At 49.4% G+C, this 16887-nt stretch overlaps 2 protein-coding genes across 2 annotated transcripts in view; one reads left to right on the top strand and one right to left on the bottom strand.

The window, feature by feature from the left end:
- Positions 1 to 2253: 2253 nt before the first annotated feature.
- Positions 2254 to 14742, bottom strand: TATDN3 (TatD DNase domain containing 3). The gene is made up of 10 exons (XM_068169615.1): positions 14654 to 14742; positions 13969 to 14001; positions 13801 to 13874; positions 11708 to 11792; positions 10482 to 10544; positions 7642 to 7751; positions 6454 to 6509; positions 5311 to 5423; positions 3333 to 3413; positions 2254 to 2475 (listed from the first exon to the last, which is right to left on the bottom strand). The coding sequence occupies exons 1-10, from the start codon at positions 14714 to 14716 to the stop codon at positions 2332 to 2334; spliced, it is 822 nt and encodes a 273-aa protein (XP_068025716.1). The 5' UTR covers positions 14717 to 14742; the 3' UTR covers positions 2254 to 2331.
- Positions 14707 to 16887, top strand: part of NSL1 (NSL1 component of MIS12 kinetochore complex) — a 17305-nt gene continuing 15124 nt past the window's right edge. The window contains exons 1-2 of the mRNA XM_068169614.1: positions 14707 to 15026; positions 15180 to 15264. Coding sequence (XP_068025715.1) covers positions 14715 to 15026; positions 15180 to 15264 — 397 coding nt within the window. The 5' untranslated portion in view covers positions 14707 to 14714. The remainder of the gene's footprint in view (positions 15027 to 15179; positions 15265 to 16887) is intronic.

Here is a 16887-nt window from a genome sequence, read left to right as displayed (position 1 = left end):
CAGAGAGAGTTGTTAGCCATTGGAATGTGCTGCCCAGGGAGGTGGTGGAGTCCCCATCCCTGGAGGTGTTCAAGAGGGGATTGGATGTGGCACTTGGTGCCATGGTCTAGTCATGAGGTGTTGGGTGACAGGTTGGACTTGATGATCTTTGAGGTCTCTTCCAACCTTGGTGATTCTGTGATACAGCTTTCCACAATGCTGCAGACCATCTGTGCCATTCTATCTCTGTGACACAGAAGTCACCTGGGCTGTCAAGTGTCTCCTAGAACAAGTGCCATGACTGAAAACTCATGTCTCTCACTAACTCTGTGCTTTTCCTCCCATTTCCTCTCAGGTTTCCCAATGGCTAAACATAGCATCCAGCTAAATTTGCTCCAAGTCCTTCCCCCACTATGGTCACTCCAATGCTCTGTCCTACACAGGAGGGAACATGACTTGTCTGGACAACCTGAAGCTGCAACAGGGTTCAGCACACATGTGGGTATTGCTAAAGCCAGCCTTCGTGGGGATGGAGGGTGTCATAGCAGGCAGCTACACAGCTTACCTATGAGCTGCCCTGCTTTCCCAAGACCCTTCAAGGCTAGATGTTAGCCAGGGAGTGCAGGCAGAAATACAAGCTCCTTGTTCAATTCCCCTTTGAAGGTAAAGACTGACTTTTGTACTGGGATCATCTCCATACCTCACTGCATTCCCATGCAATACTGGGAAGCCTTCCTGTCACACCAGCAGCAAGCATGTGTAGGGCTGCCTGGTATCACCTCCTTGGCATCTCCATTGACAACACCATTAATCATCAATGTTAATCACATTAATGCTATGATACCTGTTCCCTAGCACCATCTGGAGGCAAACTCTGCTCTTCACCCACTTCAGTGGAAACGGTGCCAGGAGATACAGGATAACAGATGGCCCTACCTACATTCAGCAAAGATTCAGGTGTTTGCTGCTCTGAATACATGATGTAAGAGAGACAAATAGTTCAAGTTTGGTTGTCTGCTGCAGGACAAGAACTCTTTAGAACACAGGCTTAAACTGAGTAAGCTAACACTAGACAAAAAAACCCTCCTGACAATCTGGTTTTAAGAAACTGAGGATGAAAATGTAGAGAAAATCAAAAGTATTAAATGGGTATTACCTACAAGCTTTTTCTTCTCCCTCTTTCCCCATCCCCACTCATCTGGGAGCTGATACCTTCTCCCATTGCATGCTCCTCAAAACAGGAAAAACCCAAATCCTTGACTTCCTGTCCCACACCCATCAGATGATTTCACAATAAGTAATTACAGGCCATCTTACAAAGGGGCAATCAGGGTAACCAGGGAAAAAGGAAGCAGTTTCATCTGAAAAGTCACATAGGCACCTGAGACATAGAAGACACATACCCAAAGGCTAAAGCTCTGGAAATTCAGGAATGAGTGGGACAGTGTGGCCAGCAGGAGCAGGGAAGTCATTCTGCCCTGTACTCAGCACTGGTTAGGCCATACCTTGAGTCCTGTGTCCAGTTCTGGGCCCCTCAATTTAAGAAGGACATTGAGACACTTGAATGTGTCCAGAGAAGGGCAATGAGGCTGGGCAGGGGCCTCGAGAACAGTCCTGTGAGGAGAGGCTGAGGGAGCTGGGGTTGCTTAGCCTGGAAAAGAGGAGGCTCAGGGGAGACCTCATTGCTCTCTACAACTACCTGAAGGGTGGTTGTAGCCAGGAGGGGGGTGGTCTCTTCTCCCAGGCAGCCAGCACCAGAACAAGAGGACACAGTTTTAAACTCCACCAGGGGATGTTTAGGCTGGAGGTGAGGAGAAAGTTCTTCACTGAGAGAGTCGTTGGCCATTGGAATGTGCTGCCCAGGGAGGTGGTGGAGTCACCATCCCTGGAGGTGTTCAAGAGAGGATTGGATGTGGCACTTGGTGCCATGGTCTAGTAGTCATGAGGTGTTGGGTGACAGGTTGGACTTTATGATCTTTGAGGTCTTTTCCAACCTTACTGATTCTATGATTCAGCACTGCACACTAGCCACCTCCCAGACTAGGAGCAGCCGAGTAAGGAGTCTGAGAAACTGAACTGACAATGTCACAGTGCTCTTCCTCACACAGTACTTGTTCAGAGGCAGGAGAAATGCAAACTAAAAACCTGCCTTCATCACATTCAAGAGATGACAGTGGCGCACACCAAAGGTCTCTGAGACATTCCCTACATTCACCCTACACATCCATACAGCACTCTGCTCCCCTCTTGAACTTTGACAGGAAAACTCCACTCTCAAGCAAGATTCACACTGTGTTTATTAATTACAGCACAAATCAGTTTTCCCAGCATCCTGTATTTCAGTTTCTGGACCTATACCCGGAGAGAGCTGCGCAGCTTGGGGAACACTTTCAGTGCATTCTGGGTAGTTGCTTCTATCACCTCTTCAACTGGAATTCCTTTAAGTTTGGCAACACATTCCGCAGCAATGTAAATGTTTTTTGGTTCATTTCTCACCTGAAAACAAATTAACCACAGTAAGCCAGACCAAAGTGCAGATCCCCACAGCCAACAGGGGTGTCAGAGTCAGTGCCCCCTGGCACAACTTCAGTCACCCTGTGGCATGTGTGCCAGAGAAATTACATGGAGCCATTCTTACTGGATCATCCTCCCCTTGGCCCATTCCTGGAAATTATTACTGGGACACTAACTTGTTCATCTAAAAGTTTCACTTGCCAGCTTGGTGAGGGGTTTGGAGCACAAGCCCTGTGAGGAGAGGCTGAGGGAGCTGGGGTTGCTTAGCCTGGAGAAGAGGAGGCTCAGGGGAGACCTTATTGCTGTCTACAACCACCTGAAGGGAGGTTGTAGCCAGGTGGGGATCAGTTTCTTCTCCCAGGCAACCAGGACCAGAACAAGAGGACACAGTCTCAAGCTGTGCCAGGGGAGGTTTAGGGTTTAGGCTGGAGGTTAGGAAGAAGTTGTTCACAGAAAGAGAGATTGGCCCTTGGAATGTGCTGCCCAGGGAGGTGGTGGAGTCCCCATCACTGGAGGTGTTTAGGAAGAAACTGGATGGGGTGCTTGGTGCCATGGTTTAGTTGATTAGATGATGTCAGATGCTAGGTTGGACTTGATGATATCAAAGGTCTTTTCCAACCTGGTCAATTCAATTCAATTCAATTCAATTCAATTCAATTCAATTCAATTCAATTCAATTCAATTCAATTCAATTCAATTCCTATTCTATTTCTATTCTACTCTATTTTCATCTCTTGTACCCATGCTTACACTACTTAACTCTCCAGTGTCAGTAACTGACCTGCACGATTGGTGGGTTTGGATGTACATACACAGAAGTCCCTCCTCTCATTATTTACCTGTTTTTCAGGCCCCAGAGCAGGAGAGTCAGTTTCCAAGCACATATTTTCCAGAGGCAGCAGTTTCACAAGCTTCTGCTTCTTGGAAGAAAATAAGACAGCTATTAAATGCTTTATGCATTTTGTTATTATTCAGTATCACTAAGGTTGGAAGAGACCTCAAAGATCATCGAGTCCAACCTGTCACCACAGACCTCATGAGTAGAGTAGGGAGGACACTACTGCCCACTGCAGGCTTGAACTCACAACCTTCTCATTAAGGGTCTGATGCGCTACCAACTGAGCCACTACAGTCACAGTACTGTAGACATTTAGACATGCACACAAAAAAAATGGATGAAGGGAGGATATGGTCTGCATTTAAAAGGAATGGGAAAAGACTTTATTGCCACTGCATTTTATCAACAATTTCAGAATGGAAGCAAGAATACCATGAGCTGCTCACCTTGAGTCCTGTGTCCAGTTCTGGGCCCCTCAGTTTAAGAAGGACATTGAGACACTTGAAGGTGTCCAGAGAAGGGCAACAAGGCTGGGGAGAGGCCTTGAGCACAGCCCTGTGAGGAGAGGCTGAGGGAGCTGGGGTTGCTTAGCCTGGAGAAGAGAAGGCTCAGGGGAGACCTTCTTGCTGTCTACAATTACCTGATGGGAGGTTGTAGCCAGGAGGCGGTTGGTCTCTTCTCCCAGGCAACCAGCACCAGAACTAGTGGACACAGACTCAAGCTGTGCCAGGGGAGGTTTAGGCTCAAGGTGAGGAGAAAGTTCTTCACCAAGAGAGTTGTTAGCCATTGGAATGTGCTGCCCAGGGAGGTGGTGGAGTCGCTGTCCCTGGAGGTGTTCAGGAGGGGATTGGATGTGGCACTTGGTGCCATGGTTTAGTCATGAGGTCTGTGGTGACAGGTTGGACTTGATGATCTTTGAGGTCTCTTCCAACCTTGGTGATTCTGTGATTCTGTGAAGTCCCTTTACATTAGGGTGATCCTGTTTTCTAAATATCTAAGAGCACTACTATCTGAACACTGAACCCCTTGTGATTTATTAAGTCATAGTTAAACTGTACAACATGCCCTATCTTTAGAGTTGCCAATGCAACTTTAATTTGCTATTTTCCTGAGTGTGTACATATATAGATAAATATTAGTGTACCTTTTTCCAATATCTGTTTTTTACCCCTCAAGTCCACTCTGCTTTCCTTTCTCCAAGCTCCTAACTCAGCCCTAGCTATACCCACCCCTGACACCCCCCCTCCACTTGAATTGTGCTCTTTTGCTTTCTTACATTTCCTGGGCTTATCACAGAAAGTATTGAGGGTGCAAGACAGAAATAGACTGCTACCCAAAGATAAGAAGTTAGCATAGCTTGCAGCAGCCCAGACATTAAAAGAGCAGCCTTCCCAACTCAAAGGCTGAACCTGATCAACAACATCTTTAAGCAATGCAGCTGCTGCACTGCTGGGTGCACCTTGTGACAATCACATGTTTGCAAATCTCTGTAACTCAGACAATCATGAAGAAACTTCTTATTGGACAGAAAGTGCCAAAGCACTGAGATAAAAACTCAGCTTTTTCCATGTCATGTCACTACTCTAAAACAATACTGTGACAGAAACTTCCAAAGAAGAATTCACCAGAAATGAGGAAAAAAAATGCCTATTTTCTTAACCTGTGTTCCTCAGGAACAGCTGAACTGTTTCAGCCTAAATTTCCACCCAGAAGTCCAGCTAAGGCAAAGCCCCAGACAGAAATGTAGCCAAAGTGAAAATGTGCAATGCCAGAAGCAACTGAAATGCCTGTTGAGAAGTATCAGGTGACAGCAACCATACAGGAGTACTACCAGTCCCACTTCAAATGCTACAGACTTAATAGGCCTCTTCTTGAACTGCACTGTGAGAATAGTCAAGATTGCCATCAGAAGCTGTCAACAAGTCCCTAGGCTGCCTGCAATCCCCAAGCACCAAGAAGCAAAGCACTTTAAATCATACCTGTTCACTCCTTATAATGGAAGGAGGAATGGAGAAGAAATATCCAGCTTTCACCCCTTCCATTGCTACAGATGGCTTCCCATCAAATGCATGGAGCAACACCTTCGTAGCACCTCAAAGAAAAGAAGCAAATCCAATCACTGCCAGTGTTTATAGTGGTCTGCAATGTTAGCTTCCATGGGGACCTTGGTCCCACAAAGAACAAAGAAAGAATCCCTGCACCACTCCTCCCAAGTTTCATGTACACAAGCTCATTGGAATGGGCTGCCTGGGGAGGCAGTGGAGTCCCCATCACTGGAGGTGTTTAGGATGAGACTGGATGGGGTGCTTGGTGCCATGGTTTAGTTGATTAGATGGTGCTGGGTGATAGGTTGGACTCGATCTCAAAGGTCTTTTCCAACCTGGTTAATTCTAGTCTATGGCCATTGGAATGTGCTGCCAGGGAGGTGGTGGAGTCACCATCAAGAGAGGTGTTTAAAATAAGACTGGAGGGAGCACTTAGTGCCATGGTTTAGTTAATTAAATGGTGTTGGGTGATAGGTTGGCCTTGATGATCTTAAGGGTCTTTTCCAACCTGGTTAATTCTATTCTGTGGCCATTGGAATGTGCTGCCCAGGGAGGTGGTGGAGTCACCATCAGTGGAGGTGTTTAGGAAGAGACTGGATGGGGTGCTTGGTGCCATGGTTTAGTTGATTAGATGGTGTTGGGTGATAGGTTGGCCTTGATGATCTTGAGGGTCTTTTCCAACCTGGTTAATTCTATTCTATGGCCATTAGAATGGGCTGCCCAGGGAGGTGGTGGAGTCACCATCACTGGAAGTGTTTAAGAAGAGACTGTTTGAGGCACTTAGTGCCATGGTTTAGTTGGTTAGATGGTGTTGGGTGATAGGTTGGACTTGATGATCTTGAAGGTCTTTTCCAACCTGGTTAATTCTATTCTATTCTATTCTATTCTATTCTATTCTATTCTATTCTATTCTATTCTATTCTATTCTATTCTATTCCATTCCATTCCATTCCATTCCATTCCATGTCATTCCATGCCATTCCATTCCATGCCATTCCCTTTCATGTCAGGACATGGTATAACAGAAAGAAGTCTGTTGACAAAAGCCATGACATAGAAAGTGAGTTAAAGATATACCTTGCTCCTTTAAGAGATTAATGGTTGGTCGTCCTGCTGAGCGTGAATGAACATTTCTGCACACAAAAGAAGAGGCCCAGCATTAGGAAATCATTTGAAATACCTTTTTTTCCCCCCAAACACAAAGGAACTAACAGCAAAGTGGGAAAGAAAATAATTAATCTGCATTACACCTTTTATCAAGCAAAAATCTAAAGACATTTATATGGCTTGTTCTAGCTACAGTGAAGATACAGCAACAACACAGCAAGGGCAGGACACAGAAGGACCACGGTATTCAAATGGAAACATATGGAAAATTCCATCCTGAAGCCTCTGCCTCACAGCTTTAACACCTGTCAAATCTAAGGATTTGATCTACTACTGTTTTTAGTGATTTCATGTGGTTTTACAGGAAGATTCCTACAACCTGACACTTGGCAAAACTGCTGCAGATTCTTTTTTAGTTTAATGAGGTCTTTGTCATTACTCCTCACCTTGTGTTTTAAGGGCTTTTAAAGTAACAGCATTGGTTAGGCCACACCTTGAGTCCTGTGTCCAGTTCTAGCCCAAGGATATTGAGACACTTGAATGTGTCCAGAGAAGGGCAACAAAGCTGGGGAGGGGTCTGGAGCACAGCCCTGTGAGGAGAGGCTGAGGGAGCTGGGGTTGCTTAGCCTGGAGAAGAGGAGGCTCAGGGGAGACCTTCTTGCTCTCTCCAACTCCCTGAAGGGAGGTTGGAGCCAGTGGGGGTTGGTCTCTTCTCCCAGGCAATCAGCACCAGAACAAGAGGACACAGTCTCAAGCTGCACCAGGGGAAGTTTAGGCTGGAGGTGAGGAGAAAGTTCTTCCCAGAGAGAGTAATTGGCCATTGGGATGTGCTGCCCAGGGAGGTGGTGGAGTCCCCATCCCTGGAGGTGCTCAAGAGGGGATTGGATGTGGCACTTGAAGCTATGGTTTAGTCATGAGGTGTTGGGTGACAGGTTGGACTTGATGATCTCTGAGGTCTTTTCCAACCTTATTCATTCTGTGATTCTATGAACATATTTGAACATATTCTCTGATTCTATGATTCTACTTGGAGACCCACAGGATACTAATGCCATAGAGGAAGAGTTCTGTGGGGTCTTAGGAATTATAAATCCTGGGAAATACTTCACATGTTACTGAGACATGGCAAATTCCCCTACTGGCACAAACAAAACCTACAAAGGCAAATCCAGTCTTCTTGCTAGTTCAATCTGCTTGATCAACACCTGTCTTTGTTCTTCCTTCTCTTCATCTGTGCTGGCAAATCTGGGAGTGAAATCTAGTCCAACCTACAGCACAAGAAGAAAAGTCAGAAGATCTGACAGACTTCATGTTGACTAAACCACAATACCATAGAGAAAGACCAAAAATGCTTCCAAAGTGCCAGGTATTTCAAAATATATATATACACTATACAGCAGTTACTAACAAACATGCTTAACATTTTAATTTGCAACTTGTCTTCTGGGGTTTTATCTTCTATTGATCCAGACTAAACCTCAAACCTGGATCTTTAAATACAACTACAATTTCTGACCTGATCCTGTAGCTGTAGCCTTATCTCAATCAAAAAGTTATCCATTAGTTGTACTTCTTTTTGATTCAGGCAAAATTTATGCCAACTAAAATCCTTGCTATACAGCACAATTACAACATGGAAAGTTTAGCTACACAGTTTTGCCCATGGTTGCTCTTTCTGGAGCCAGCACAGAACCAGTTTTAAGTTCCTCTGGTCCCAGCACACACAAAGTCACAGATTCTACCCTAAAGCTTTCAAGCCTCAGTCACCTTATAAACAAATGTTAAGACAGGAGACAAGACATGGACACAGGTAGCAGATCCTCCTGGAGGCACTACTGGCTCAGAAGAATAGTGAAGAGGAGATTGGAAACAGTCAGCATGGCTTTGCCAAGGGCAAATCCTGCCTGACCAACCTGGTGGCCTTCTATGAGCAGGTGACAACATCAACAGCTGAGGGGAGAGCAACTGATGTCGTTTGCCTGGACCTGAGCAAAGCCTTCGACACTGTCCCACACCACATCCTGGTCTCCAGGCTGGTGACACATGGGTTGGATGGGTGACCACTAGATGGATAAGGAACTGGCTTGATGGCCAAAGAGTGGCTGTCAATGGCTCCATGTCCCAGTGGAGTCCAGGGACAAGCGGAGTCCCTCAGGGATCAGTCCTGGGACCAGGCTTGTTCAACATCTTTGTGGGTGCCATGGACAGTGGCATTGAGTGCACCCTCAGCAAGTTTGCTGATGACACCAAGCTGTGTGGTGCAGCAGACAGCTGGAGGGAAGGGAGGCCATCCAGAGGGACCTGGACAGGCTGGAGAGGTGGGCACAAGCCAACCTCATGAGGTTCAACAAGACCAAGGGCAGGGTCCTGCAGCTGGGTGGAGGCAATCCCAGGCACAAATCCAGGCTGGGCAGTGACTGGCTGGAAAGCAGCCCTGAGGAGAGAGATTTGGGGGTGCTGGTGGAGGAGAAGCTCAACAGGAGCTCTCAGTGTGCACTTGCAGCCCAGAAAGCCAATCAGATCCTGGGCTGCATCAGGAGAAGTGTGGCCAGCAGGGCAAGGGAGGTGATTCTCCCCCTCTGCTCAGCTCTGCTGAGACCCCACCTGGAGTACTGCATCCAGGTCTGGAGCCCCTATTCCAAGAGGGATATGGAGGTGCTGGAAGGTGTCCAGAGAAGGGCCACGAGGATGATCCGAGGGCTGGAGCACCTCTCCTGTGAGGACAGACTGAAGGAGCTGGGGCTGTTCAGTCTGGAGAAGAGAAGGCTCTGAGGTGACCTAATTGTGGCCTTCCTGTATCTGAAGGGGGCTACAGGAAGGCTGGGGAGGGACTGCTCAGGATCTCAGGTAGTGATAGGACTAGGGGGAATGGACAAGAGTCTGGGGGCAACAAGCTAGAGTCGGAGGTGAAACCAGCAGCCCAGCTGAAGTGCAAGGGAGGTTGTAGACAGGCGGATGATGGTCTCTTTTCCCAGGCACCCAGTACCAGAACAAGAGGACACAGTCTCAGGCTGCGCCAGGGAAGGTTCAGGTTGGATGTTAGGAAGAAGTTCTATACAGAAAGAGTGATTGCGCTATGGAATGGGCTGCCTGGGGAGGTGGTGGAGTCGCCGTCATTGAAGGTGTTCAGGAGGAGACTTGATGGGGTGCTTGGTGCCATGGGTTAGCTGTTTGGGTGGGTTGGATTGGTTGATGGGTTGGACACGATGATCTTGAAGGTCTCTTCCAACCTGGTTTGGTTTATTCTAATAAATGTTTATTCTATTCTAATGAAGCTGGAGGTGGGGAGATTCAGGCTGGAGGGGAGGAGGAAGTTCTTCCCCATGAGAGTGGTGAAGCCCTGGAATGGGTTGTCCAGGGAGGTGGTTGGGGCCCTGTCCCTGGAGGTGTTTAAGCCCAGGCTGGATGAGGCTCTGGCCAGGCTGATGTAGTGTGGGGTGTCCCTGCCCATGGCAGGGGGGTTGGAACTGGATGATCCTTTTGGTCCCTTCCAACCCTGACTGATACTATGATAGGTAGAAAAAAGTAGAATCAGAGAATCATACAATCATAGTTAGTGAGTGTACTGGAATCATAGCTTAGCCTGCCTTTGCAAGGAAGAGGTAGGAAGACTTTGAATGAGGATAACAACATGACTCAACACTCCATTGTGTCAGAGAACAGGTCAGAAGGCAAAATGGATGTGCTGAGACCATGGGATTCGGTTGCTGGGTCTGCTGCATTACATAAGAGGACACAGCATAATTATGTAATTCTTCCTACTAAATCCACCAGCGTAAATGCCATCTATTTCCTAATCATGAAGGAAAAGAGGGAATCAGACAAATCTATGAAGGGAAGTAGATTAAGAGAATTACAAATCAGACCCAGCACTTGTTCAGACTGACAGCAACACTCACTGCATATGCACACACAAGGATTCAGTAAGTCTTTGTAATTCTGGTGACAGAAGCTGCTGAAGCCACAGACATTTAAACACCTTGTGGAATTCTACTTACTTCTCCAATCCCCACCAATTTATCTTTGTAAAGCTCTATAAGTGGCAATGCAGCATCCAGATCCTGCAAGAACAAATTAAAGATGCAACCTTTGCTGCCCTTACATGATGCAAGGAGTATGAAATCGACATTAGGATTAAATTGGGAAGTTTCCTTCACTGTTCTTAAACTCTGTACCTGTGATGGTTTAAGCCTTAACTGGGAGTTAAGAGCTCAGATGGGGGCAAGGCTGAGAATCTCTCCCCCACTCCCCCCTCCTCCCTCTCAACAGAGAGGGAAAAAAAAAAGGAAGGAGTAAATCGACCAAACAATAGGTTCACAAGGGCAAGGAGCAAGGATGGATGGGAGGGGACAAAAAAAGAAGAATACAAACCAGTCTCTCTCTGAAGAGGCACAGAGGCAGCAGGGAGAATGATCAGGCCCAACCACGTGGCAGAGGAGCAGGAAAGCAGCCACAGTAGCTCTCATCCATGGGAGGCAGGAGCCAAAAGGAGAGCTAATAGCTGCAATGCCCTGCTTTTTATACCCTAGCTGGGCAGGGAGGGGGGAGTGGAACAGACTCAGCTTCCCAGGGGGAAAACGCCCTGCAGGGAGGGCAAAGCACCCACAAGCCCTCCCCCCTGCTTTGTGTTTTGTTTTCAGAATGGGCGTTAACCCACCATGGTACCTCAAAAACTTTCTATCACTGTGGGTTGTGTAGTCACAGAGACCAGAGAAACCTGCAAGGATTTCCTCTCTTTACTTCACGATCCTTCATTTCAAGCTACCTTTTGACAGGAGCAGAAGAGATAATTAAAAGAAGGCCCATAAAAAGTCTGGTAACATCAAAGGACTGCAGACAGCGCGCCAGCTTTTTCAGGCTGCGGGCACCAAGGGTCACCTTCCACTTCCCAAGCTAACAAAGGGACATCTGCAAAGACACGTGTGTGCCCTTAGCTGTAAACAAAGCACTCACTTGGGATCTTAAAACCCTTTCACTGCAGCAATCCGGCCAGATGACTCCAGTGAACAATTCTACTTCAGGTTTACAAGTGGATGTGCTAAGAGACCCTGGGATTTGATCCACGGGGTCTGCTCGGTCTGCTCTGTTACAGACATGCAGGGGGAAAACAAAACAACGCTGTGCAGACCTTCAGTTAAATTAAGCAGACCAGAGCATTCTGCTGTCTTGCCCTGAACAGTTCCTGCAGTGCTTTACAGCTGTTCTAATTGAACTTAGGTTTTACCTTCAAAGTAACGCTGCGCTGCTCCCCTGGTAAAGCCTCTTGAACTGGGTGAACTCCCAGGCACGGCCAAACAAACCCTGGGAACCTAGGATAGAATAGAGAATAGAATAGAATAGAATAGAATAGAATAGAATAGAATAGAATAGAATAGAATAGAATAGAATAGAATAGAAAAGAATAGAATAGAGAAGAGACTAGAATAGAATAGAATAGAATAGAATAGAATAGAATAGAATAGAATAGAATAGAATAGAGATAGAATAGAGATAGAGATAGAATAGGGATAGAATAGAATAGGAATGGAATGGAATAGAATAGCAATAGAATGGAATGGAATGGAATAGAATAGAATAGAATAGAATAGAATAGAATAGAATAGAATAGAATAGAATAGAATAGAATAGAATAGAATAGAATAGAATAGAATAGAATAGGGATAGAATAGAATAGGAATGGAATAGAATAGAATATGAATAGAATAGAATGGAATAGAATAGAATAGAATAGAATAGAATAGAATAGAATAGAATAGAATAGAATAGAATAGAATAGAATAGACCAGACCAGGTTGGAAGAGACGTTCAAGATCATCAAGTCCAACCTATCACCCAACACCATCTGATCAACTAAACCATGGCACCAAGCACCCCATCAAGTCTCCTCCTAAACACCTCCACTGATGGTGACTCCATCACCTCCTCGGGCAGCACATTCCAATGGGCAATCACTCTCTCTGTGTAAATTTCCTCCTAACATCCAGTCTGAACTTCCCCTGGCACAGCTTGAGACTGTGTCCTCTTGTTCTGGTGCTGGGTGCCTGGGAGAAGAGACCAACCCCCACCTGGCTACAACCTCCCTTCAGGTAGTTATAGACAGCAGTAAGGTACCAGTGGAGGCCAGTGACAAGTGGAGTCCCTCAGGGATCAGTCCTGGGACCTGTCTTATTCAACATCTTTGTGGGGGACATGGACAGTGGCATTGAGTGCACCCTCAGCAAGTTTGCTGATGACACCAAGCTGTGTGGTGCAGCAGACACGCTGGAGGGAAGGGAGGCCATCCAGAGGGACCTGGACAGGCTGGAGAGGTGGGCACAAGCCAACCTCATGAAGTTCAATAAGAGCAAGTGCAGGGTCCTGCATCTGGGTCGAGGCAATCCCAGGCACAAATCCAGGCTGGGCAGGGACTGGCTGGAAAGCAGCCCTGAGGAGAGAGACTTGGGGGTGCTGGTGGACAAAAAGCTCAACAGGAGCTCTCAGTGTGCACTTGCAGCCCGCAAAGCCAATCAGATCCTGGGCTGCATCAGGAGAAGTGTGGCCAGCAGGTCGAGGGAGGTGATCCTCCCCCTCTACTCAGCCCTGGTGAGACCCCACCTGGAGTACTGTGTCCAGTTCTGGAGCCCCTATTACAAGAGGGATCTGGAGGTGCTGGAAGGTGTCCAGAGAAGGGCCAGGAGGATGATCAGAGGGCTGGAGCACCTCTCCTGTGAGGACAGACTGAAGGAGTTGGGGCTGTTCAGTCTGCAGAAGAGAAGGCTCCCAGGTGACCTCATTGTGGCCTTCCAGTAACTGAAGGGGGGCTGCAGGAAGGCTGGGGAAGGACTTCTCAGGATCTCAGGATCTCAGGTAGTGATAGGACTAGGGGGAATGGAATGAAGCTGGAGGTGGGGAGATTCAGGCTGGATGTGAGGAGGAGGTTCTTCACCATGAGAGTGGTGAAGCCCTGGAATGGGTTGTCCAGGGAGGTGGTTGAGGCCCTGTCCCTGGAGGTGTTTAAGCCCAGGCTGGATGAGGCTCTGGCCAGGCTGAGGTAGTGTGGGGTGTCCCTGCCCATGGCAGGGGGGTTGGAACTAGCTGATCCTTGTGGTCCCTTCCAACCCTGAATGAAACTATGAAACTATGAAACTATGAAACCTGTACCTAGACGCGTTACAGTATCAGTACCGTGAGAGACCACCACAAAAGCCAAGCATGTGTGAACAATAAACAGTTAGCCTGACAAAGGACCAGGGCACCCTCCTCCCACGCCGCCAGCCGCTCCCGCCGAGGCGCGGACCCGGGTTGGGGGCGCCGGATCCCACCTCTCCGGCTTCGCACCTCTCCGACAGCGCCACGACGCTCTGGAACTCCCCCGCCTGCTCCGACACCGCCACCAGCGCCGACACCGCCGCCTGCGGCAAGAAACCCCCACCCCGCTGAGGCCGGGCCGGACCAGGCGGGGGGGTCGGGGAGGAGCGGGAAGAGGGTCGCCGCCACCAGCCTCACCTGCTCCGCCGCCCGCACGACAGTCGCCACGTCCTGCAAAGGGACACGCTCCACCTTAGCACCGCGACAGCGCGCCACCGAGCCCCCCGGAGGCAGCGCGCCCCCCTGAGGCAGAGCGCGCCCCCCTCCCCCCTCCAGCAGCGCGCCCCCCCCCCCCCCCCCCCCCGGTAGCGCGCCCCCCTGAGGCAGCGCCCCCTGCGCGGCAGCGCGATTCCCCCCCTCAGGCAGCGCGATTCCCCCCTCAGGCAGCGCGATTCCCCCCCAGGCAGCGCGATTCCCCCCTCAGGCAGCGCGATTCCCCCCCAGGCAGCGCGATTCTCCCCCAGGCAGCGCGATTCTCCCCCCCCAGGCAGCGCGATTCCCCCCTCAGGCAGCGCGATTCCCCCCCAGGCAGCGCGATTCTCCCCCAGGCAGCGCGATTCTCCCCCCCAGGCAGCGCGATTCCCCCCTCAGGCAGCGCGATTCCCCCCCAGGCAGCGCGATTCCCCCCCCAGGCAGCGCGATTCTCCCCCTGAGGCAGCGCGCCCCCCTGAGGCAGCGCGCGCGCCACACCCCGGCAGCGCGATTCTCCCCCAGGCAGCGCGATTCCTCCCCAGGCAGCGCGATTCTCTCCCCCAGGCAGCGCGATTCTCCCCCCAGGCAGCGCGATTCTCGCCCCCGGCAGCGCGCCCCCTCGGCGCCTCACCGTTCGGAAGCAGGGCGCTGCGAGGTGGCAGTGACAGTCCACCGGCCCCATCACGGCAGCCATGGCGCGCACCCAGCTGAGGGGAAAGGGCGGAGACGCCACGGGTTCTGCTTCCGGGCCGGCATTTTCCCTGCGTCCGAGGCGGGAAATGGCGGCTGGCCTGGCCGCGCCGCTGCTGTTGCCTCCGCCGCCGGGGGAGAAGGGCCCTGCGCCGCCGCTCAGCCCGCCCGCCGCCGCCGCCCCGCAGGATGCGCGGTTGCGGTGCTGCTCGCGGCGCGGCCTGGGCGAGCTGAAGGCGCTCTGTAAGCCCTTCGTGCGGGCCCTGGCCCAGGGGCAGCAGGGCGAGTCGGCCGCGGCGGGAGACGCGTTCTGGGTGAGGCTGAAGGGGGAGGCCTGCGCGTACTGGCTCTGAGCACCTGTGTCTGATCCCGCATGGGACCCGGCACGGAGCTGGGGCGCCCCAGCTTGGCGGGTTCAGGTAGCTGTGCCCGAAGGACTGATTCTCAGGCTCTCCCGTCTCTTGCAGAACTTCGAAACAGCGATGCGGGAGAACATTACCATTAATGGGCAGCCCTGGGAGGAGACATCGGGGGATAACGATCTGTACAGCGGTACGCGTTGGGTTTCCTTCATTTACGGCTGGAGGGGTTGGGTTTGGATTCTGCATGGGGTATTTCTGATTGAGCAGTTTTCCCCCCTCCTATTCTATTCTATTCTATTCTATTCTATTCTATTCTAAAGATTGAGCAGTTTCCCCCTCACTTTCTGTGACAGTAAGGATGCTCAGGGTGCAGGTAAAGATTGAGCAGTTTCCCCCTCACATTCTGTGACAGTAAGGATGCTCAGGATGCAGGTAAAGATTGAGCAGCTTTTCCCCTTCACATTCTGTGACAGTAAGGATGCTCAGGGTGCAGGTAAAGATTGAGCAGTTTCCCCCTCACATTCTGTGACAGTAAGGATGCTCAGGATGCAGGTAAAGATTGAGCAGCTTTTCCCCTTCACATTCTGTGACAGTAAGGATGCTCAGGGTGCAGGTAAAGATTGAGCAGTTTCCCCCTCACATTCTGTGACAGTAAGGATGCTCAGGATGCAGGTAAAGATTGAGCAGCTTTTCCCCTTCACATTCTGTGACAGTAAGGATGCTCAGGGTGCAGGTAAAGATTGAGCAGTTTCCCCCTCACTTTCTGTGACAGTAAAGATGCTCAGGGTGCAGGTAAAGATTGAGCAGTTTCCCCCTCGCGTTCTGTGACAGTAAGGATGCTCAGGGTGCAGGTAAAGATTGAGCAGTTTCCCCCTCACATTCTGTGACAGTAAGGATGCTCAGGGTGCAGGTAAAGATTGAGCAGTTTCCCCCTCACATTCTGTGACAGTAAGGATGCTCAGGATGCAGGTAAAGATTGAGCAGCTTTTCCCCTTCACATTCTGTGACAGTAAGGATGCTCAGGGTGCAGGTAAAGATTGAGCAGTTTCCCCCCTCGCGTTCTGTGCCAGTAAGGATGCTCAGGGTGCAGGTAAAGATTGAGCAGTTTCCCCCTCACATTCTGTGCCAGTAAGGATGCTCAGGGTGCAGATAAAGATTGATCATTTTCCCCCCCTCGCATTCTGTGACAGCAAGGATGCTCAGGGTGCAGGTAAAGATTGAGCAGTTTCCCCATCGAATTCTGTGACAGTAAGGATGCTCAGGGTGGAGGTCAAGTCAAACTCTAGCTCTGATGTGCCCATGTAAAGATCTGAAGTTCTGCACTACAGGAGCATGGTTCTGTTGGGGCAGTATTCCTGAAGAAATGGAACCAAGAGGTGTAGAGACCTGTGACCAAGAGAAAAGGGGAAGGGAAAAGTGCTTTACCTGAAGGACTGCTGCATGTTTAACACTGTTGAGATTCTTCTAAATCTCAAGGCACAAGTTCCAGCTGTCAGTAGTATGGTGACTACCTAACTTAAATCTGCTCTTGACTGCTAGAGAAAAGTAACTTAGAAACTACTGAAATATCTGATATTCACGTGGAAAAGCAAAGCTTTAACCAAGTTTAATGCCAGCTGCCTTACTATAGCAAGCTCTTAGAAAGACAGTATTTCAAAGCAAGATCTCTTTATCTGGGAAGCTAGGAAAGAGTGTGTTCTATTTCATGCTTCACCTAGCAGAATAAAGGTGATCTATTTTTAAAGCTAGAACACAGCAGTGGGATCCAAGTCATAGAATCAACAAGTTTGGAAAAGACCTCAGAGATCATCAA

The sequence above is a fragment of the Melanerpes formicivorus genome, unplaced genomic scaffold (genome assembly GCF_026170545.1).
Source record: "Melanerpes formicivorus ecotype bairdi unplaced genomic scaffold, bMelFor1.0.p_v2 SCAF_205, whole genome shotgun sequence".
Classification (NCBI taxonomy): Eukaryota; Metazoa; Chordata; class Aves; order Piciformes; family Picidae; genus Melanerpes; species Melanerpes formicivorus.
This window is presented reverse-complemented; position numbering and strand designations above follow the sequence as displayed.

Coding starts and splice junctions, on each gene's coding strand:
- TATDN3 (XM_068169615.1), bottom strand. CDS start 14,716: ATGGCTGCCGTGATGGGGCCGGTGGACTGTCACTGCCACCTCGCAGCG. Junction 13,875..13,968: donor TCGTGCGGGCGGCGGAGCAG/GTGAGGCTGGTG, acceptor TTCTTGCCGCAG/GCGGCGGTGTCGGCGCTGGT. Junction 11,793..13,800: donor GTCGTGGCGCTGTCGGAGAG/GTGCGAAGCCGG, acceptor ATTCTATCCTAG/GTTCCCAGGGTTTGTTTGGC.